The sequence below is a fragment of the Dipodomys spectabilis genome, unplaced genomic scaffold, assembly GCF_019054845.1.
Source record: "Dipodomys spectabilis isolate Male_0828 unplaced genomic scaffold, ASM1905484v1 ptg000373l, whole genome shotgun sequence".
Taxonomy (NCBI): domain Eukaryota; kingdom Metazoa; phylum Chordata; class Mammalia; order Rodentia; family Heteromyidae; genus Dipodomys; species Dipodomys spectabilis.
In genome coordinates, this window is record NW_024871050.1 from 903,428 (window position 1) to 927,658 (window position 24,231).

At 41.7% G+C, this 24,231-nt stretch overlaps 2 protein-coding genes across 4 annotated transcripts in view; both read left to right on the forward strand.

The window, feature by feature from the left end:
• Nucleotides 1-18,812, forward strand: part of LOC122096444 (aldehyde oxidase 3-like) — a 102,812-nt gene extending 84,000 nt beyond the window's left edge. For 2 of the 3 annotated variants that reach the window (XM_042666999.1, XM_042667001.1), the window contains 2 exons: nucleotides 868-1,035; nucleotides 6,184-6,751. In XM_042666999.1, the coding sequence (XP_042522933.1) occupies nucleotides 868-1,035; nucleotides 6,184-6,237 (222 nt within the window). In that variant the 3' untranslated portion in view covers nucleotides 6,238-6,751. Of the gene's footprint in view, nucleotides 1-867; nucleotides 1,036-6,183; nucleotides 6,752-18,800 lie in introns of those variants that run through there. The other variant, XR_006145301.1, reaches the window with a different exon arrangement.
• The window catches only part of LOC122096447 (aldehyde oxidase 4-like), a 55,864-nt gene continuing 46,092 nt past the window's right edge, over nucleotides 14,460-24,231 (forward strand). Inside the window, exons 1-3 of the mRNA XM_042667004.1 lie at nucleotides 14,460-14,516; nucleotides 17,794-17,851; nucleotides 23,350-23,446. Coding sequence (XP_042522938.1) covers nucleotides 14,460-14,516; nucleotides 17,794-17,851; nucleotides 23,350-23,446 — 212 coding nt within the window. The remainder of the gene's footprint in view (nucleotides 14,517-17,793; nucleotides 17,852-23,349; nucleotides 23,447-24,231) is intronic.

Here is a 24,231-nt window from a genome sequence, read left to right on the forward strand (position 1 = left end):
TGTTTCAGGGCCTAGGTGCTGGGGTGCTCGGGTTTTCCTCAAAAGACATCTAACCTAGAGACCCTCAGTGGCATGAATGACACCAGAATCTCCTGGAAGAGGCACATGGATCTCGAAAAGGCTCTGACTCATTATTCTATTCTCAGGTTGTAGCTTGGTAAAGCTTTTGGACTCATTGTTTTAATTCAGAGAAATTTGGATAAGCTCTTGGCATAGGTCTACCTAGGAGTGTCAGCTACTGGGGAGATGTTTCACCACTTTCCTCATCCTTTAATTCCCCAGTTGGCACTGGAGGTAACATCTGTAACTGTGGCTAGTTTCATCAGCCACACCCACATGGTCTTCTTAGGTAGAAGCATGCCAAGCCTCAGCCAAGAATCTTGCCATCTGATTAGCATTGCCAGCTTTGGGGATTATTACCTGGGCCTGCCCTCCTCTGGAACAGATCACCCTTGGGACCCAGCCAGTACCCCAAAACAAATAGAGAATAAGTGCTCTAGCAGAGCTCAACGCTGTCCTTGAGCTAGTCCTGAGAGATAATTACAAAGATCATCACCTTGAGAACAGAATGAGCCTCTGTAGGCAAGGAGTTGGAAGAAACGAGAGGTTGCCAGCCTCAGTTGACCCATATGCAGTCAGTGGTGGAATTATGTAACATTCACTGAACCCCTATGTGAATCAGTCATTGGGCCACCCAAGGAAACAGAGAGCTGCCCACTAGATGTTGTGGGAATGGAAGGGAATAGAACCCCTCTGGGTATTCTTTAGCTCAGGTCAGTGATCAGTATGTCCACTCCTCCCTACACCCATGGGATGACTATTCTAGGTTGGGTTTCTAAAAAGTCTCTCTTTCTCCTTCACCTCCAGGGCCTAGGCGAGTCTGGAATGTTTCTGGGGTCTTCAGTGTTTTTTGCCATAGCTGATGCTGTGGCTGCAGCTCGCAAGGAGAGGGGCCTGGCCCCACTTTTGACCATGAACAGTCCAGCCACACCAGAGCAGATTCGGATGGCCTGTGTGGATCAGTTTACAGAGCTGGTATGAGACTCCTCCGTCTTGTCTGTGAATCTCATTAACCACTTCAGTGGTTCTCAGTGCATGTGGGGCTGGGGCACATACATCAATTCAAAAGAAAATTCACAGACCCAGCAAGCATGATTTCTCCATTCAGAAATGATACTTACTGTGAGTTTTCAAATGGGAATCTAAAGGATTTTTGTTGTTGTTGTTGTTGGTTGTGGGGCCTGAACTCTGGGCCTGGGCGCTGTCCCTCAGCTCTTTAGCTCAAGGCTAGCACTCTACCACTGTAGCCACAGCACCACTTCTGGCTTTTTTCTTTTTATGTGGTGCTGAGGAATCGAACCTAGGGCTTCATGCATGCAAGGCAAGCACTCTACCACTCAGCCATCTTTCCAGCCCTACATTTTTATATTTAATATAGGAAACACAGATGTTAAAAGGGCTAAGAAATATGGTGGTACACACTGTATTCTTAATGCTTAGAAAGTTCAAGGTTGGCCTTGACTGGGCTGACAGGTCTTATAGCAAGACTCTGCCTCAAACCAAAACAATGGTCTTTTCCATCTAGGTCCTGGAATGGCTGCAGTGGACTGATGTGCAGGACTTGAATTTAGATGATTGGACTCAAATCACAGCTCAGCCATTTACTAGCTATAAGTGGGACTTTGGGCAAACTTTGAACCACTATTTTTTTATCCTTAATGTGGAGAACATATCTGCCTACTTATATTAAATGAGTATTAAATAAGCTTAGTTCTAAAAGTGCTTAATGTAGCGTTGGCATATATTAACCTTTGAATCAATGTTAGTGATGGCCATTGTAATTACAATTATTATTAGAGCACACCCAGGTCCTGGGTATCCAGCCATATGTTTTCTGATTTTTTTAACCTGTTGCACTATAATGGAAAACTGAGCCATGCGAGAGGCACAGTGCAGGAGGAGATACATGTCTGGGGTTTAGCAAGGATACTACATCCCTGAACCATTATCCTAATGAGTCAGCTGAAACTTCCCTGACAAACGACTAAATAATATATTCTAAAATGCATATGAAAAGACTATTACTCTTCTATACTAACGATAGTATGTGGCAGTCAATAGTTATAACTTTTTGTTGTTATTGTAATTTTGTGCCAGGCCTGGGGCTTGAACTAAGTCCCGGGCATTGACCCTGAGCTGCTTTTGCTCAAGGCTAGTGTTCTACCACATGAACCTCAGTTCTACTTCTGTCCCTTTTTTGTTGGTGGTTAATTGTAGATAGAAGTCTCACAGATTTTTCTTTGAACCAGTCCTCAGATCTCAGCCTCCTGAGTAGTTTGAATTTCAGGCATGAGCCACCAGTGAATACCCAAAAACAAATTTTTATGGTATACCTAAAAATTGTGGCTAGGTACTTAAGAAATGGCCAAAAAAATGGAAAAGGATCTCACTCATGGAGTTTTTTGTAGTTAAATGACATAGGATCTTTACATGAAATTGGTATGAGAACTGTTAACAGCCCAAAAGCAGCCCTTGACAAGAAGGCAAGTATCCAGCTAATAGGAGAGTTCTAGAAAAGCAGACATAAAGGAAAAGGAATTCCTACTGGAGGAAAAAGCTAAATCAAAAGCATTGGTGAGAAAGGGCAGAACGACATCAGTTATGTCTCAGAACAGATCATTTGGTTTGGCTAGAGGACAGAATTTGAAAGGCAACACGTGGTGATTAAACTGGAAAAATAGCCAAGCCATGTTGCCTGTCATCCAATTGGCTAGAACAAGCAGAGTCAAAGATAAGTACAATTTGTACTCAGGGTGATAGGGGAGGATGTGGGTACTCAAGAGCAACAGAGGATCTAGTTTCAAAGGGAACATGGTGAATTTGATTTGTGATCTATAGCGTGGTAGTTAGTTAAGGGATTTATCCGACAGGCAGCTAATGCAGGATTGGCAATGAATTTGCTTTGTGATCTATAGCATGGTAGTTAGTTAAGGGATTTATCCGACAGGCAGCTAATGCAGGATTGGCAAGAGAATTAGGTTGCAGACAGATTTATGAGTCATTGGTATAAAGCAGTAATTAGAGCCTGTGAAATGGGATAAACCTCACCAGAGGGTGAACTCATACAGAAGGAAGAAAGCACGAAATGTAAAGAGGAGGGAAAGGAAAAGAGAAGAATGGTGGAAAAAAAGGCAAGAATGAGGCAGGAGATGGGAAGACAGACGTGGGATGACAGAGCAAAGAAGACAGCAAACTCTCAACACCTTGCCACCTGTTCACTGGGCCTGAAGCACCTTCAGACAGGACCGACCATCTGCATGGGAAAGAGGTTACAAGTACAGATTAGGATGTAAAAGGTGTGATCATCCCCCACCCACACCCACACATACCTAAACGACAAATTCCACTCACCTGAAGACCACTGCAGCATAACACAACCCTGCCATGGAGGAAGGCACCCCAAACTCCTGTGGTTGAGTGGAGACAGGAGGCCATCCCTTCTGGCTCCCACTGCCTCTTGCTCCCTTTCACAACCACACTATGACAAGAACAGGAGGTGAAAACCTTTGTGGAGCATGGGTGCTGTGGCCATGGTGACATCCGGTGATCTTGAAGATGAAATATGCCCCAACTCAAACTGTTTGCCTGCCTGGGAGGTCATTGTCAAGACTGATGAATCTTCACTAACTCAGCCCTAGGCAGAAGCAACTGACCATTCGGATCCAAGTCTTCCAGTGCCCCAACCTCATTCCATCCAACAAATTTGAACCTGCAGGAATGTCATGTGCCCAGTGCTGAACCAATATTAGTTATTGCTCTGTGCCATCGGCAGGATCCATTCCATGAGGAGACTGGAAGGTTCTTCTTTCTCAGATAAGACAATGTCAAACCATCCCCTCACACCACTCTCACCCCAGAGGGAGCTTTGGGGAGATGCCCAGCTGAGGAGAGCTACCTGGTCCTCTTCTCCATGAGGCCCACACAGCCCCTCTTAGCCCTGCATGTGGTGACCCTCTTTTGCCAGCTTATAACATCAGGGACTTCCTGGGACTCAAGTGGCCAGCAAGGGTGATGCACCTCACAGCCCTGAAGATGCAGGAGGAAAAGGCAACTGCAAGGACAAAGCTCTAGCAGCAACCTCACTTGTCCTGGGCATCTTGCTACAGCAGAAGAGAATATATGCAAACCATGTTCATTCCAGCTAGGCCCAGTGGTTCTTGGAAAGCAAGAGATGGAACGTTTTAAAGAATTCCTCTGAAAAGAAAAGCACACTAAATATGGTTTCAAGTAACTTGATACTTTGTCACCCACAAGTTTCAAAACAGTTATTAATGTCTTAATGTAGGAAGTGGAGCGGTGGCTCAAGACACAGAGCACCAACTTTCAGCAAAAAAGCCAGATGAGAGTGCAAAGCCCTGAGTTCAAGTCCCAGTATCCTAGCAGTGCTTATACATGTGAACATCTTAATGCAAGTACAAATGAATGGATGGACATTCTACTTTCAAGAAATGAATGTCTTCCTCTAGTGCATGCTCTGTGCAGGTAAAAGAGTGTCACTGAAACAGAGACCATTTCCCAAGAAGAAGAATGAAACGCTGCTGTTATCCTTGAAACTAAACAGAGGCAAAAATGTACCTGTGTTCATTTGAGGACCAGCTACCTAACTTTCCTGAGTACCGATGACCAGGAATTCATTCTTGAAAGGGTTGTCCTCCTTTATAGAGTATTGGTTTGCTAGGCGCTAAATAGAAGTGGACAGGACCCAGAGAATGAGTTGAGAGAACCTGGAGGGTAAATGGTTTGCTATGAGGAAGATCCACCAGTGGACTGGACTGGTTAATCGCCTATATGGTGAGAAATATTTTTCTAGCCCTAGAAGCTGAATAAGTCCTATAGTCGATATGTGCAGTTTCTACCATGAAATATTAGCATTCAGATTATTTTCACCTTCTTTTTATGGCATCAGAAAACAAATTTGGAAAAGTGAAATCAAATCATAGCTCTTGGAATGCACGAAGAGCATATAGGTGGGACAGCAAAATTCTGGTCTTGGTGTGTCTACAATTTTCTACACATTTCACAAGAAAGGAAAACTGCTTGTGTTTCTCAATACAAAATGCAAGAGAAGGAGTATTTCACAAGCTGAAACTTTGCAAATGTATTATACCTTCTTTAATTGAATGACTCCCTCCCCCACCCGTGTAAATCAAGGTTACAACATGATAAAGGTCTATGCATGAAGGCTTCTTTATTATGCTCAATTTAGGAAAGATTTAAAGAAAGAAACTATCTTTCCAATTCATTATGCTATGAAGATGTCAACTGGTGCTTTCTGTTTTATCAGAAAAAAAACTGAAAAGATTTGAAAAATTCTATTTTGTGCAATAAATATAAATTTTCTTTTTAGATAAATTTAGGTAAATGTATAAATTTTATAAACCCTACTGAACATCAGTGAATTCCTTACTCATCATAACTTTTTTCTTATTTAGGCAAAAAATTACTTCTATTTTATTTTTGAATTAAAGTATTTTGTAGCATTGGGGACTTCATTGTGGCCTTTCTGTATTATACACACAGTTTGCTAGATGAAAGACTGAAGGAAAATTTGATTGCCTAAATAGAAATTCTATGTTACTAGGTATGTTTAGCTTTTCCCTCACTTATTACGTATTTAATCATTTCTCAGTTTCCATATCCAAGTAAGTGCTTATTTTTTAATTCCATACCTTCTGAGTTTTTAGGAACTAAAAGTTAAATTAAATTTATTTAAAGCTACAGTGATATTGTAGTCATTTAACTTTTGTTATTTTTCCTTAGCAAAAACCTCAGACAAATAAAAACTTCAATCTTAAATTAAAAAACAAACACTGAAAACATACTGAATTCAATGGGCTAGGTCTTCATTTTATATACAATTATTAAAAAGTCTACCAAATTATAATCAGATGCATAAATATTAAGCACCTGAAGAGTATTCTCTGCTCTTTATATCTTGTTTCAATTTTAATAAAATTCCAATCCCTATGTAAACTCAAAATTTTATATTATTATATTTATATTAGATAATGTAATAATTTAGATTAAGTATTTACTTTAAATATATTGCTGCTGATTATATGGGTAATTTTATTTTTTCTGTTTTTCAAGCATATTCCCTAATTTTTTGAATTTTTCTTTTAGGTTCCACAAATTGATTCTGAAGGCTGTAAACCTTGGTCCATCCCTGTTGCCTAATGTTTTGTTTTCAAGAACAAACATTAACTTTCTGACAGATTTAAAGACTCAGCAGGTCACTAGTGTAAGCATCTTTATCTAAAAGATATGATTTCTTTATATAAGAAATTTGAGAGTTTTACGTAAGAAATTCTTTATAAAAGAAGGGAGCAAGTCTTACATCTTCCTATTTCATATTTACAAACTATCTTGTAATCTTCAATTATACATATATAAGCAAGATGTTGCTGAAACTTCAACAAAAATATGGTGTTTGATTTGGTGTAATCAGCATAGTATTTTTCAATTGTGAACCATTCTTCTATCTGATTCAGATAAGATAAAAGCCTAGACTACAATGATCTTGTTCTGAGAGGAAAAAAAAAGAAATCAGGTTGATTGCTGGCAGCTTGTGAAGTATCTTATTTAAGATAATGTTCTGCATTAAATACTGGTATATCATAAGTGATCATTCATAGCGCCTGTAAAGTCGGTATTCACTTGCTTATTTCAATGCACAACTTTGCTGACAATTCATTATAATGTGTTAAGGCTCTCCTTTATCAAAGAATTATTGATTTACTCAATGAGTTGCTGAATAACGGAGGGTCACCTCCTAACATGATTTGTATGAAGGCAAATGAAACTGGAAAGATAATTCCATAAAACACTAAAAATATTTGCCACCGTAACATCAACAAAGCAGTGTTCAGCCTCTTTCTACTTGTTGAATTTTCCCCTATCTCTGTGTTCAAAATGAAGATTAGTTGTATTTGGTTGCACAAAATAAACCTGTGAGTGAGGCCAAATAAATAGTCAATAAATATGCCGTTAGGTTAAGTTCAAAATGCATGAACACTCAATATTTTCAGTATTCAAAGCACATTCAAATGCTGTCCAGTTGGAAGTATTCTAATGCTAATTTCCAATGGGGAAAAAGTACACAACAACAGACAGAGACTTCTTTTTGTCTAATTTTTATATATGCAGAATTTTCAGTGGCCATGATTTTCATCAAGATGATTTTGTACACAGCATCACCATAAATCCACTCAACCCAGTAAATCCTTTTAAGGTATCTATTCATTTCTTATCTTTACCATCTATGCTTCCATTTCCAATGCATAAGCAGTTTGTCTGAGGGTCAAATGAAAAGAATGAAGGATGGTATACTAACTACCCAGGAATAGGAAATTAGGGAGGCAATTTATATACCATGGAGGTTCTTGTGAGTTTTGGCAGGAACTGCAACCATAAGACTAACACAATGTTCGTTTTTTTTTTTTGTTTTTTGTTTGTTTTTTTTTTTGGGTCCGGTTGTGGGGCCTGAACTCTGGGCCTAGGCACTGTCCCTCAGCTCTTTCAGCTCAAGGCTAGCGCTCTACCACTTGAGTCACAGCCCCACTTCCGGCTTTTTTCTTTTTGCTTATGTGGTGCTGAGGAATCGAACCGAGGGCCTTGAGCATGCAAGGCAAGTGCTCTACCACTGAGCCACCTTCCCAGCCCACAATGTTCGTTTTTTATACCAAAGCTACATATGTGCATAAGAGGTATAATGACCACTGTATGGCCGTCCACTGGCAATGCTACCTGGAAGGCCCAAAGGACCAATTTCACAGATGCTTATCTTAGCCCTCTCAAAACCACAAAGGTGTGATTTTTTTTTTATACTGGAGCAGTCATGTGCAGTCGCTGAACTATTTATAGGAGGAAAGCCCTAATTTTATACCTTCGAGTAGCCCCAACCCAACAACTTGGGGCAGTTGGTCCTTATTTGAATTTTCTGATCTTGAGGTGTAGTTGAATTTTACTGGTAAACCATTCCTTGCTATCTTCTTATTCTGTAGTTCTTGTGTTGCATCTGAAGCAGCAACTTAGATTTTGCACCCCCCCCCCCCCCCACCAAAAAAAAGAACCAAGAAGGACCCTACTCAATGTTCAGGCTCTAAGTGGCCAGACTCATGCATGAACAAATCTTTGTTCCTACTCATCTGTGTTCTAAGCTGCACCAAAAGAAGCAGTCTGGAAAATAAAACAAAATGGTATTATTGTATTTTTCTGTCTCTCTGTTTCTTAAAGAATATTAACTGAAATCTGATTTGTAACTCATCACAGCATTTTTGAGGACTACTAAAATTTTCCTCAAAGAGGGAGATGGGGAGAATGTAATCATACTATTCAATGTATATCCTATGAAACTAAGAAAATTGAGGGTAGGGGTTGGCTTGGGAGAGATGGGGAGAATGATGATACCAATCAAGATGTATTGTACTTATAAGAATGATTTGTTGGATGGTAACTCCTTTGTATAATTAAAGAAAATAAAAATGGTTTCCTCTAAATTTCTCAAACCTTATGACTTCTGTTTCTCCAAAGTCCATCAAACTTTGGCCCGGGTCCAGCTTATCTGCCAGTATTTCCTTGTCTTTGCCTTCTTTGTGTTGCTTCCCTATATCACTCAGCTTGCCTTCAGCAAAAGAAAGCACAAGATCAATCTGAGAGGAAGAAATCCCTCTCTGTGGAAGAATAGATATAGAGAAAGGAAGACAGAACACGTTTCCTCAGTCTACCCAGTCACAACTGCAATAACTGCAGACCAAAAAAAAAACATGTTAAGCAACATTTTGGTGCACTGACAAGAAACCGTATACTGCTAGAAAGTCCCTTGGCTGAGATCAGCTCATGCGAGGAGCTGTGAAGAGGCTGTACCACAGGAGAACAGAAGTGCTAGAATGTTCTGCACTGCTGCTCAGGCTGAAACACCCACAGAGACCTGTGGGGAGAGGATTTTGCTTCAAATAAAGAGAACAAGTCTGAACTTTATTCCCTAGCCATCCATGTGGAGGATCATTTCCATTCTTCGGTTAAATAGTTGCATGGCAGCAAGAACCCAAGAGAAGTCTCCATCCGTTCAGAGCAGAACTAGAATTGAGAAACACTCAAATCAAATATAGATTGTATGGTCTCTACAAATGTTATGGGAATATTTGAAGGAGGCATTATCCTTTAATTCTGTTTCAGGAAATCTTATTTCTACCTGCATATTCTATTTGTCTCGTGTGGACAAATTAGTGTTTAAACAACAGATGTTCTCTTGTGGAAGTCCCCAGAAGACAAGGCTACTGGGCTCTCAGCCTTTGTTTCCAGAGAGGATGAGCTTCCCTAGCAGGACAATGGAAAGTCCAGAGCTTCACAATTTTTGTGGACAAAAGAGATCTAACCCTACCGATAACACAAGAGCTCAGTAAATATCTAACTCCAAGGTGTAATTGCAGGTTTCACATGCTAGCAGTGGCCAGGTCACCCTTATGATTACAAGCTTGGGCACAGAGCCCTAAGGCTCTGGCAGGGTCGCCATGCTATTCAATCTTCCAGAACAGCCGGTGATCTCTACATACACATTTCTGTTCACCAGGGAGGCATTGCCACTCCACCTGCCTGAAAAGAAATGCATCAAAATAGGCAGGATTCAGACTTGTCAACACACCACAAAGGGTCACACTGGGTCTGCCCACCAGCTACGTTTTCATCAGTGGCAAAACCAAGCCTGCTCAGCCAGTGCCAAGAGGCATTCAGGGTCACACACTCCAATTTTAGAAAACGTGATGGATGAAAGCTGGGCGATGAATTGCTCTGACATTTTTAAAGCTGTAGTAGTTTCTATTTCATGTGCCAGGGAAACTGTATTACTCTGTTAGGGTAGACTATTCTAGCACTCCAGGGAAGCCAAAAATCAGTCACTGTCTCACCAAGTGGCTAAATAAACAAGTCAAGTGAAATTATAAATAGGAACTTCATAGGGCTCACACTCAGATTGGTAAAATCTGTAACTATCTTTCCAGTATTTCTGCTCTCTCTCCTTTGCAAAAGGGAAGATTTCTTTTTTCCTCAAAGTTTATTAAGAGTAGCTGAACTAGCATGGGGAAGCATTTTACCTGGCACGTGCTTGAATGAAGAGCAAAAATTAGCTATTACACAAATTTAAACACTCACATACATACTTAACTTGTACCCCAAACTCCACTCTCAAACTGCATTCCACTAGGTTCGAAAAACCCAGCCCTACTCAACTAAGATGCAACCCAGCAGTATGAAAACCCTATCACGGACTCCAGGCACGGGACATTCTCTGGAGGCATCAGGAAAATGTCTACAAGGTCACCTGTCTTTGTTTTCTAGAATTTCTTCCATGATTTCTAAGCCTGTTTTGAAACAGCCCTGCTAGCTAGGCCCTGGTGGCTTAAACCAATAAATCCTAAATACTCAGGAGGTTGACGTCCGAGGAGAATGATTCAAAGTCAGCCCAAGCAAAAAGTATAGGAGATTCTATCTTCAATTCATCAGCAAAAGCCAGAAGTGAAGGTGTAATTCAAGTGGTAGAGTGCCAGCCTTGAGCTAAAAATATGTGAAAGAGTTTTAGATCCTGAGCTCAAGCCCTAGTATAAAAGAGAGAAAGAAAGAAAATGAAAAGGAGAGAGAAAGAGAAACAGCGTCAGAAGATAATGAGACAGAGAGAAAAGGAGAAGGAGGAAGAAGAAAGAGAAAAAGAAGGAGGAGAAGGGAAGAGGGAGAGGGAGAGGGAGGAAAAAGGAGGAAGAAAGGAGAGGAGAGAAGAGAGGAAAGGAGAGAAGAGGGGAGGGGAGGAGAAGAGAGGAGAGGAGAGGAGGGGAGGGGAGGGGAGGGGAAGGGAGGGGAGGAGAGGAGAGGAGAGGCGAGGAGAGGCGAGGAGAGGAGAAGAGAGGAGAGGAGAGGAGAGGAGAGGAGAGGAGAGGAGAGGAGAAGAGAGGAGAGGAAAAAGAGCCTAGGCGTCAGCTAGCCTTTTCTGCATTCCTGCTATGAGTTGTACTCTGAAGACAGACGGCTGGACTGCCCTCATTAACATCTGAAGAGTGTGCAGAGCAGGCTCAGGAAGGTACATCCACTAACTGTTCAGAATGGTCTCCCAACACAACAGAACTAAGACTTTTCCCATGGCACTTATTCTGCAATTCTCGTGGAGTTTGTGCTTATGTCATCAATAAGCTGACCACTGAGGAAATTGACATCTCCAGTCTATATCCTCCCCTGAGCTCCAGATTCCTATATCCAACTGACTTGGATAATCAAAGAGACAACTTAAACTGTGCAGGTCTCAGAGAGTTTGACTCCCTTTGCTTCAGAGGCCAACATCACATCCCTGGTCTTCTCATCTCCGTGAATGACATCACCACTCACACAGTTGCTCAAGCCAGGTCCCTAGGATTCATCCTGAGTCCTCTCTTCCCTTTACCCCCATTGCATGGCTGTCTATCAGCTGTTCCCACTGTATCTACCTACACAATTCATACCAAGGCTGTCCTCTCCATCTTGATGCCAAACTACCCTACATTGCCAGAGTACACAGAAATAGCTTCAGATCCAGTCTCCAGGATACCAACAGTAATTCTTTTTCTACCCAATGAAGTACTCAGGTTTAAATCACACCCTGTTATATCCTAGCTGGGATATAACTGAGGGCTTCAAGCCTTTGTTCTGGCCCTGTGGTCCCTGACTTTCTCCCACACCCCCTTGCTCCCACGCCACCCACACAGCCATGTTATTCTTCCTTCTGCCATTTCCATGGCCTACCTCATTTCTTCCTTAGGGCCATTGTACTTTCTGCTCTAGTCCCTAACCTATTCTTGGGGGGGTTATACTTTTAGGACACTGCACAGATGCTACCTAAACTTGAACTTGAATTAACAAATAACCTAGCTGCATTAATGTTAGCCATTTCTTGATGTTTGTTTGTCGGTTGTGGGGCTTGAACTCTGGGCCTGGGCACTGTCCCTCAGTTCTTCAGCTCAAAGCTAGCACTCTACCACTTGAGCCCCAGTGCCACTTCCAGTTTTCTGGTGGTTAATTAGAGTTGAGAGTCTCCTTCCCAGACAGGCTTTGAACAGTGATCCTCAGATCTCAGCCTCCTGAGTAGCTAGGATTACAGGCATAAGCCACTGGTGCTCGATTTCTTTAGGTTTTGTTTCTCCAGGTGTTTATCATCCTGTCACATTAGAAATAAATGACATTTTATCTAGTACTTTATAGTTTCCGTAAGATACACACACACACACACACACATGCACACGCACACCTGAGCTCCATGGAATGTGGACCTTGTCAAGCAACAATAAGTATTTTCAAATGAACGCTTTAATTTGATAGTCATATTCCTGTTAAGTATCCCCATGCAATTCATGTGCAAGAATAAAACAAACTACAATGTACACCTCTCTAAATCACAATATGCACTTTCTCTCTTGTCTTCACACAGATGATGGTTCTCTCTTCTAGAAACAGCCTTCCTTTGTTTTTCTTGTGAGCTCTTGTTCATCCTTCAAAATCCTATTCAGGCAATGAGCATTCAATGGGGATGAGGCTGAGATGGATGGGGGCAGCAGGACAGAGGAGCATGCAGCCAGCTGGTGAGATTAGAAGCAGGGGCTTGGAGGAAGAATGGATTGGAATCTCTGGGGTGAAATCCTGCCCAAAGCCTGAAGCTCTCACTTTCCAGAAGCTAAAGAAGCCTTGACCATCCAACAGCTGTACGTCCCTCTCTGTACAATCTTTAACATCTCAAACTTATGTCCCAATAGGACTTGTGACATAGAAGCCACATTCACCCAACAGTTCCACACCAAAGCTTGGCTTGCACATCTATGCACCATGCACATACACCATGTCCAACCGGCCGCACATCTGGCCTCCGACCTGCTACCTCCCCACCCCCACCCCTGGCCAGGCCTCCTCATCTCTTGATGGTGCCTCTGTCATAACTTGAAGTTTTCTTGCTCACACTTGCCTCAACCCTTTTACTCTCCACAGCAGCCAAAGCCACATTTGAAAAACGTGAACCAGATCCTGTCATCCTGTGCTCAAAACCCTCTTTCCACCCTGTTTAGAAGCACCAGCAAAACCCGCCATAATTCAGCCACTATGTGTACGTTAGCCTCACTTCCTCCAGCAAGAGCCCAGAAAGGAGGTTAAAGACACAGACTCCAGAGTAGTCCTGCCGCTCATTGGCTCTGTGCCTCTGTTCCTTATCAGCAAAGGGAAGGTGGTGATGCTAGTGCTTTCCTGAGTCCTGAGATCAACCTCCAATTCATGCCAACCCTGTATGCATGGAAGCAGTTTAAAACAATTTTTCATGTTGTGAAACGTTAACTTAGGGGAAAAAAACCAAGTGAATTTAAAAAAGACTAATGAAAGAGAACATAATTGCTGGTTGTCCTCCTAAAGCCTCGCCCATTCCCCGTGCTGAGCATCTGACCTGGGCCCTTGCCATGCTGGGTAAGCTTTCTCCCACTCAGCTACACCCCAGCCCTTGACAAGCAAGGTTTTTTGTTTGGTTTGGTTTGGTCAGTCATAGGGCTTGAACTCTGGGCCTGGGCGCTGTCCCTCAGCTCTTTAGCTTAAGATGAGCACTCTGCCACTTGAGCCATAGCGCCACTTCCAGTTTTCTGGTAGTTAATTGGAGATAAGAGTCTCACAGACTTTACCGCATGGGCTGTCTTTGAACCATGATCCTCAGATCTCAGCCTCCTGAGTAGCTAGGATTACAGGTGTGAGCTACCAGCACCTAGCGACAAGCAAGTTTTAAAGACATTATCTTTGTAAAATTTTTTTTGATGTGTAACATGAGATCTCCTTTGCCTTGTAGTACACACACACACACACACACACACACACACACACACACAAAACAAAAAACAAAACAAAAAAAACTCGAGAATTAAAGTCTTGTATTGACCTATAACTTGTTAGGTTTAAAAAATAACAGCCTGTTTAAAACACTTTTCATTTGATTTGGCTGTAAACCTGTTTTGAGAGTGGAGGATATGACTTCAGTGATAGGCTATGACAAGTTTGGGGACAGTTTAAAACATTTATTTAATTGGAGAAAACTAGTCATAGACTTCAAAGGCAGCACACAGACTTGCTGATTTGACTCACTGATAGAAGAGACGCTCAACTTTTGCCAAGAGCTGATAGAGCTTCTGTGAGCCCAGCAGAGAGCCCTGGTTGGTTGGTGCTTGTCAGCTGACAGTATGTGTAGCTATAAAACACCCTGAATGTGTCTGTAGCATCAGCCTGGACTTCCTCCAGTCCTACAGGCATCCAAGTTATTGCCCTATCATCTCTGCTTAAGAAAAAAAAAAAAGAAAGAAAGGAAAAAAAGCCTATCCCAGTGTGGGTTTGTTTGGTTTTGGTTTGTTCTATTTGGGTGTATGATGCCTTCCCTTTCCAATTCTGATGAGTTGATTTTCTTTGTGAATGGAAGAAAGGTAAGTTTATGACATGATTAATATGGCATTTTGTATATCAGGGATAAAAGCCAAGAATTCTTTTCACTATGATACCATTCTCATTTCTTTAGTCTCTGTCTCTGTCTCTCTATCTCTCTCACTCTTTTCTTTTTTTCAAGTCATAGATAGTGGTGAGAATTTGGACATGCATCATTAGTTCACATTTTTCTGCCAAACTATTAAATCGTAGGGTCTCTGCTTGGTTTTTAGTTTTCTTTTGGGATCAGATTTTTTTTAGATCTTATTGTACTTGTTATGCTACTATGAAAACTAATCCTGAAAGTTGGCTATATTTAAATACTAGCTTTCCTGGAGTTCACAGTGGTTTTCAGTAGAAGTGATCTGTAGCACTGAGGCAGATAGTAGCATAGGACTTTGCAGTGATGTAATTTCACCTTTTTGAAAGTTCCCTCAGTCTGGAGGCAGAAGTGTCCCTGGAAGGCCTGTGCAGTCAGTAGGTGACTGTGTCCTCTACAGAAGACATTTGTTCTTAATGTTGTGCTTCATGAGCAAACCCAACACATGATAACTTTGAGCTGGTTTAAAGTCAGAATTAATATTGAATTGATTTGGGGGCAATTAGGAAAAACTAGTAAACTAATAATTTTAAAAAGTGACTATCTGGAGGAGGAAATGAAACTTGAATAGAGGCTAAAATTCTTGGTGATTTTGACTATCAATAGCAATCAACGGTCATTTCTGAGAAAAAGAAAAAAGGCAAACCAAACCTATGAACTTATAAATATAAAATGAAAAAGAAAGTCAAAAGTTCAAAGAAAGCCTGGGCTTGGCAAGCTGAAACCCAAATGGGCCATCAGGGAAATCATTGCTAAGGGACAATCTGTAACAAGTTCAAAGCTAAGAACTTTTCTTGGTGTGTGGAAATGGCCTTCACTGTCTTTCCTGTTGAGAAAAATAAGTTGTTTATCCTTAAGTGTTGGGCTAGAATGATGAGTCTTCTCTCTGGGATTCCAGCCTTTCAGATTCAAAGCCTTTGCTTTTGTAGTTTACTTCACAGATTTCTAAGGCAAGATAGAGATAACAAGAGGAGGTGACATGCACCATCTTTGAAGATGCTGTGGTGGTTCTTTCCTTCAGACATGGGGGTGCAGGTCAGCTGAAACACGCCTCCCATTGGTGCATGTGACGGCCACTGTGCACGGCTGCACTCAGCTCCTCTTGTGCTTCATATTATTTCCTTCTTGTCTTTTTACGTTTTCTCTCCCTTGTGTTTTCACTCTTATGCATTTAAAACCTAGATGTTTCCCTCTACATATAGACATATCCTTGAAAGTATGTCTTATATGTCCATGAATGTGGGTGTTCTTAACTTACACAAATGATGTCGTTGTAACTCTCCTTTTGTTTGTTTGTGAATCATTACTGTTTCTGAGGTCTATGGAGGTCATGCTTTAAACACTTGGCTCATTACTTCGAAATGCATAGTTACCCAAGGTGTGTTTATCTTTCCTAACCCACTGCTACGGTGATGAGCAGTGGTTGCCTCCAATTCCTTACCACCCCCAAAATGTTTTACAAACATCCTCTGTGTACCTACTCACCAACACTAGGAAGCATCTCTGTATGAAATTGCAGCAAGATGACTTCACAGGTCTTGCCAGGTGACTTTGGAAGATACAGTACAAGTAACATTTCCCAGTTAACAAAGAGATGATGCATCAATATAGATATGCCAGTACTTGCTACAAACCAGACTTTCTATACCTTGTTTGTCTCTGGATGCAAAATGCTGTTTCATTGTTGGCCTCATTTTTACCTCTCTGGTTCATAACATAGATGACTTATTAAAGTAAAGGAGATTTATTTCCTGGTGTGATTCCTGAAATATTTAAAAAGCTGGGAATACAATCTATTTACTCTTAACAGAACTACATTGGCCTTGATTAATTTCTCCCAAGTCAAATCTTGCCTTTCTCTTGCTTCTTTTGGAACCTTGTCATATTTTGTGCTCTAGACTATAAAGTGTAACCATGACTAATGGGGATGGTAGTAAACTAAGTGCCACCCCATTGGGCTTTCCAAGTGATTGGGAGGTGTTTACTTGGAAATCCAAGTGTTTAGTGTCAACAGACTTTGCTCCCCCAGTACCAGGAAGACTGGAGGAGGCATAGTAGTTCTTCTTGCCCCATAGGAAATAATCTCCATAGCCACATAATTCTGATATTAAAGTGCAAAGAACTTGAATGCTTTGGTTTCTCTACTGGTTTCTCTATCAGTAGTCCTATAGCCCACCAATGTTGAGAGCATAGATGCTGAGCTGATTTCTAGCTTAGCAAATCTTCGGAGAACTCAGAATGAAACTTGGAAGTAGGAGACATCGTATGAAGAAATAATGTGGCTTTCTGCCTTGGCCAGGTGATAAGAATTTTAAAAAAACTTTAATACAATGAGGTCCCTTTGTCTGAGTTCTGCGTTGTTTCCCTTCCAGGTAAGTTGTTTTCTGACTTCCCATAATCTTGCCTGCCTGAGACCCTCCAGGGACTGTAGATGAGACAGGGGCTCTTGTTTTTTTTGTTTGTTTGTTTATATGTGGGCTTTATTTTTTTTGGAGGGGGACAGTAGTGAGCTCTGAATTCAGGTCCAGGTCATATACATGCTAGCAATCACTACCACCTATCAAGTGCTAGCTTTGATCTGTGGCTCTAACAGCCTGGAGCTCAGCATGTGGGACAGAGCCATGACTAATGTCCCCTCCACTTTCCCTCTCACGTTGGCCCCTCCATCTCAGTGGGAGACATAATAAATGAGTGGCAGACGCAGGGAAGCAAAACCTCAGGTTTAGAATATCGCTGATAACCTTTTCTGTGACTTTCTGTGGCCACGAACTGGCTGAGTCAAGTTTATTTATTTATTTTTTTTTGTCGGTCGTGGGGCTTGAACTCTGGGCCTGGGCGCTGTCCCTCAGCTCTTCAGCTCAAGGCGAGCGCTCTACCACTTGAGCCACAGCGCCACTTCCCTGAGTGAAGTTTAGAATCAGTGCATCTGTTCCCTACCTGGGTCCCTTCCAGGTGAGATAGGTGAATGATCGCTGTACATATTGGAAAACTCAGACATTGAAATGATGCTTCGCTATTTATTTCTTCAAAGTTCTGGTTCCAAGTCTTACTAAAGTTACCTTTGTTATTTTTCCCTTGAAAAACCATCTCCATCAAAAACATGTCCTCAGATAATGAATAGAATTGCTGTAATAAATTGAGTCTGTCTTCCTACAATTCCTTCCTGTTTCACACTGTAGGTAATAGAGAAGAATGCTGATCCAGAAGTCAATCTACTGTTCTACCTGAGGAATGTCTGTATCCTTTCATTTTACTGTAATCAGTCTGAGTTTGGTGGGGGAATGTCACCATGCTAGAAATTATCAAGAAGGCCACTTGGGCTTGTTTCATTGGCAGAATCCCACTGGAGTTCAAGGAACATATCTATCTATCCATGTTCTTTATGTTATAATTTTTTTACCAGAGGAAAAAACAAAAGAAACCTCTAGCAAACCATGATTGTGCCCACTTAGGAAATAACTTGATGCCTTTTGAACCCTATGATACACTGATGTTAATGTCATACTCAGAAATTTTTTTGTGTGTGTATATACATACACATACATATATATATATATATATATACACACACACACACACACACACACATGTTCAGCCAGGCATTGATGGCTCATGCTTGTGATCTTAGCTACTCAGGAGGCTGAGATTTGAGGATCTTGGTTCAAAGCTAACCAGACAGAAAAGTGCATGAGACTCTTGTCTTCAATTAACCAGCATAAAAGATAAAAATAGACATGTACTCACATAGTAGGTTGAAAAAGTCAAGGAAGAGTATAAGGCCCTGAGCTCAAGCCCAGGACTGGTATGTATACACACACACACACACACACACACACACACACACACACACCCTAAAAACCTAAATCTGTCTATCCAATCTGTCTATCCAAATATCCAGGAGTTCACATTGCTGATACTACTGTACTATAAGACATTTTACTGATTTATTCTATACCCTTGCATGATCCATATCAAAGTTTAATTAAGATATTTCAAAACTATAACTTAAGTAGGTCAGAGCTTTTGAGCCATCTTGAGCCCTGTACAGAATGTAGTCAATGTATTCCAAGCTCTCCACCTCTGATCCTGACTCCCCATTCCTCCAGGACCTGCAGTAATCTTTGGTAAACAGTTATTCAAGGAAAATTGCTTGAGTTTTGGTGCACTTAGAAAGGGATGTGAAAAGAAGAAATTGTGGCAATGATTATACAAATGTGTATATGAGACAGAATTGCATCAAGTAGTACACTCGAATATAAATGCATATATTTAACGATTGATTGTACTGATGCCAATTTGCTGGTTTTAATGCTGTCCTACAGCTATGTGAATGTCACTACTTAGGGAAACATGGTGGTTAAAGGGCAGGACATTGTACTTACTACTTCACAACTTCCAATAAGACTGTAATTCGTTATTAAAGAAAAGGAAAAGAACATTAACAGTAGCCAGACACTGTTGGCTCACACTTGTATTCCTAGCTACTCAGGAGGCTGAGTCTGAAGGTTATAAGTTTAAAGGCAGTTGGGGCAGGAAAGCCTGTGAGATTCTTATCTCTGATCAACCACCAAAAAGCCAGAAGTAGAGATATGGCTCAGGTAATAGAGTGCCAGCATTGATCAAAAAAGCTAAGGGACAAAATCCAGGCTCTGAGTTTACTCCTAGTATCAGTACACACAAGCATACACACGTGCTAAAATATACACTCACTAAGTACCTAGGAAGTGCTAGGCCCTCGGTATCCAGAGATGAACAAGAGAACAAGATAATACTACCCTCTTTGTCTCCTAGGATCACATCTAAAAGTACTACTTCATTATTTCTATTCTTGTCTTGATAAACTTACCTAAGAAATAATTTCTACTTGGTACCTGGTCTTCATCCTTATAATGTTTTCCTCCCTGTATCATTGACCTTTTCCTCCCTATATCATTGACCTTTTCCTCCCTGTATCACTGACCTGTGGCCAGTACTGCCTCCTAACATACCTGCTCCATTCACATTCCAGACAGTCCACCCTCCCTCGGCCTTCCATCTTGTTCCCAACTCAGTATCTCACTATTAGTCTGAAAGCCTTAGCTTTCCTCTTTTATATCATTCCCAAACTCCTCACTCATACCATGCGTTCTTTACATTTCCTAAAATGAAGAAATTCAGCTCTCTGAGTGGCTAGCTGAAAATTCATAGACTCCCAAGAAAACATGGCCCCAGCCAGCCCCAGGCAAAGTCACTAGAGAACTCCACCTCCCAGCACTTGCCTCTGTACATTCCTTGCCAAATACAAATGCACAAGTCTGCATAAATCGAACTCTCCTGTCACTTCCAGGACCTAACTTGTGATTAGAGTTCTGAAGCAGAGAGGGTGGTATTATTTTAATATGTTCCTCCTCAGTGGGTGGTTCTGATGAATGGCCAATATAAACGATGAATATTTGGAAATAACCATGGATTTTTTTCTGCAAGAAAGAATACTAGCCTACTGTACTTTCACAGGACTCTTGTGACCATTTCTCTTTTTTTTTTTTTTTTTGCTGTTTGTGATGGTTATCATGGGGCTTGAACTCAGGGCCTGGGTGCTGTCCCTGGGCTCTTTTGCTCAAGGCTAGACTGGTGTTCTACAATTTTGAGCCACAACTCCATTTCCAGTTTTCCGGTGATTAATCGGAAATATGAGTCACACAGACTTTCCTGCCCAGGCTGGCTTTGAGATCCTCAGATCTCAGCCTCCTGAGTAGCTAGGATTACAGGCGTGAGCCACCAGCACCCAACTCCTGTGACCCTTTCTAAAACCCTATATATATAGATTCCTGTTCATAATTGTATGAGATTCCCTTAATTTGTGTCTCCATACCATATAAACTTCAGGTTCCCACAAAACCTCAGTTTTTGCTGACTTGGGAGCCCATGACGTGTCATTGGCAGAGGAGGACATAGTCACACAAAAAATAAAATTGTTTGGGGACATCCCTTCTACTATTCCACTCCCTCCCTGCCCAAGGCCAGGAGAGTCTTCAGAGGCTCCAGCCTCCCATTGAGTCATTCCCCTCCCAGATGCTCTGCAAGGTCTGAGGGACCTGATCCCATATCATTTCTCCCTCAACATTCCCCAGCCTGATTTTAAGCACTCTGATTCAGCAGGACCAGACGATGCATCACAAAACGTGAAGTGGCCACAGTTATTTAGGGCAAGGAAAGTGTGGCATGATAGAGTTGTTTAATTCCTGGGAGATGTTGGCTTTTGATAAAAACTGAGTGTTTGGGGGGGAGGGGTATCAGAAGGATCCTCAAACATTTGTCACTCACATACCCTTCACCACAACCCTGACATTTCATGCAGTTCTCAAAACAGCGATTCCATGCAACCAACAAATGCTATTAAGCACCGGGTGTGCAGAGGTATGCTAGATATACTTATATATATCAAAGATGACAGCTCTGACTGAGAACACAGGGAAAGTGTAAAGAGTACTTGGCAGACGTAAAGAGGGAGGGAACAGATGAGGGAGGAGTAAGAGTTTTCAAGGCAAATTGAAGTTTGAGCCAAATATGTTCTACTCAGCAGCACAGAAGCCAGAGGCAATATGTGTGTGTGTGTGTGTGTGTATTGCTAGCTGGTCCCTGGTGGCTTACACCTGTAATCCTAGCTGCTTCGGAGGCTGAGATCTGAGGATAGTAGTTTGAAGCCAGCCCAGGCAGGAAAGCCCATGAGACTCTTATCTCCAATTAACTACCAGGAAGCAGGAAGCTGGAAGTGGAGCTGTGGCTCAAGAATGCTAGCCTTGAGCACAAAAACTCAGGGACAGCACCCAGCCCCTGAATTCAAGCCCCAGTACTAGCATGTGTGCAAATGCGCGCGCGCGCGCGCACACACACACACACACACACACACACACACAAATATATTGCTCCTGAGAAGCTAAAGGGAATTTATCCTTATCGATAATAAAAGTAAGAAGTAAAAGTAAGAATGGAAGAATATGATAGGAAAGCAAAGAAAACTAAACAATGAAATCCTTGAAGTCAGGGATCAGGTCTGCACTTATTGGCTGCCCATTTAGTTCTAGGAAGTGGAACTTCTGGATATGCTGCCAAACTGTGTGCCTCAGCAAAACTCACAAAGCTCTTCTACAGAAAGAAATACAAACAAAACTCATGATGTGTATTGTTTTTTATTCAGCCTAAGTATGAATCCTGCACTTAGCTTATAAAATTAAAGTATTCCTAGTTAAATTTAAATTTGAATGCAGAGAACACACATATGGTAACGTTCATCTGAAATTCAAATTCAACTGGGGATCCTACATCTTAGCTGGCAACCCTACCTAACAATGAGCCCACAGAATGCAAAAGAAATTGAGTCAGCCTTTTTACAGAGAGTAGAGGATGGAACAGCAAAAGCCAGCTGGGGTAGGGTGTCAGAGGACCAAACAGCCAGTGGAATCCTTTTCTTCACTTTTCATTCAGAGCTGCAATGCACATCACAGAGCTGTTTTAAGTTCCAACAAAGTGAGAAGTGACCTCCAGCTTTGAGCCAGACACCACTCTGATTGGATTCTTAATTTGGAAACTTCAGGACACCAAAAACAGAAGCAAAGGATTCCCTGCCTTTTACATCCTATTCAAAGGAGGTCAGACTGACACTACTTTCAAACATCTACCTAGCCTTAGCAGTCAGCAGCCCTGACCTGCCCTAGCTGACTTAGACTGGGAACTAGAGAACAGAGTGATGGGTAGCCTTTGGAGCAGCTACACAGAATGAACACCCAAACCAAACTCTTTATTCCAGCAACAGGGAGATTCCTGACCCAGTATCACCCTGTTCAAGGGTAGCAATTTCTAAAAAGAAATTGACTCTTAGCCTACCTGTAAACCAATTATGAGCTCCATTCATGAAATCTTTTGAAACTTTACCCAGCAACAATCCCAAGCAAATTCTGGTACATGCTTAGATGTATTTCCAGTGGAAGCTAAAGCAAAGGCTTTGTATATATTATTTATTCCCCCTTTGTGGGAAAAAAACATACAAACATAAGCTTAAGGGAAAAAGAAAAAGATACATGGGTTACTGGCATATTCAAGAACCATAGTTTTTAAATTAATCCTTTCTAATCCCATAAGAAGATAAAGGTACTAATTGCTGTACCAGAGAAAGTCAAGCCTCCGGGGGTCCAAGGAGGGTGTTCTAGTTTGGCATGCAAACCACTTCCCACCATCCTCACAGCAATGACATCACATGGACTCAGAATCTCCTGCCAAACATGCTGAGTTCTGTTGAAACTTGTGAGCTTCTGCAGAACACATTTAGACGCAAATCCTAACCAAACGGATGTGAGGCTCAAGTAGATTTTGCATATCCTACTTACTGTGAATATCCATCCCATTCACTGCAGAAATATCTATGTGTTGGAATACAAAGTTTTGTTCCAGTCCTTTTATTCACAAGTAATTGCAGTAAATATCAATATCTTTCCAAACTCTGAATGTACTTTTATATTCAGAAATGCCTCTGGATCTGAGATTTTTCAGGTAAGTTGAGGAACCTCAGGGATTTCTCCTTGCTTTCATTAATGAGTTCGTTTATAAGCAAAAAGTCAGGCCATCTCTCTAAGCAAACCACTGTAGCCAACTTGGTACAGGACTCAAGAAAATAAGTTGCTGGTTACCCATGTCCACCAGTGAGAAATGAAAACAAACCAAAGCTACTGAATCCTTTGCCTTGACTCTCTTCCTTCCAGTACATCTCACAGGCACTAAATATGCCTGTGGAGGAGGAGGCTGCGGTGCCTGCACAGTGATGCTGTCAAGATACAACTCCAAGACCAAGAAGATCCAGTATCCTTTGCATTAGTCTGGCCAGCTCTGCACATCTAGAAGGGCAGAGAACCCCCATGCACATACTGTGCCCAGATCTCTCTCCAGAAGAAGCTATTTGTCCTGGCTGCCAAGTTCTTGGGGCTCTCCTCTCTATTGCCACCAAATGAATGAAACATTCCAGTGTGCCAGTCAAGAACAGAATGGCAAATAAGTGCTAGCCTTGGTGGGAAATGTTCTCTGTCACATGCTAAGAAGAATTCTTGGCCCTAAAGAGCTGATCATGGTAGAGGACTGAGCAAGGATCACTTTGACCTAGAATGGCTTCCTTGACCTAGAATGAGAAATAAAATAACAAATGGGGAATGGGGGTCTCTGAGAGGTCTCACATGAAAACCTTCCTCATTTTTGTTTTACAGTTTTTTAGTTTTGTTTTGTTTTTGTCGGTTGTGGGGCTTGAACTCTGGGCCTGAGTGCTGTCCCTCAGCTCTTCAGCTGAAGGCTAGTGCTCTACCACTTGAGCTACAGCGCCACTTCCGGCTTTCTGGTGGTTTATTGGAGATAAAAGTTTCAGAGACTTTTCCTGCCGGGGCTGGCTTTGAACCATGATCCTCAGATCTCAGCCTCCTGAGTAGCTAGGATTACAGGCATGAGCCACCGGCACCTGGCTTAGTTCTATTTTTATAGTTCATGGTTTTATAGCTAGCCTTCTCTGTGCTCAGGGAAATATCATCCCTGTGATTTTTCTCAGACTAAAATAACTCTGTGAGTTATATCACCCACGTCCCATGATTCCAGTGGATTCT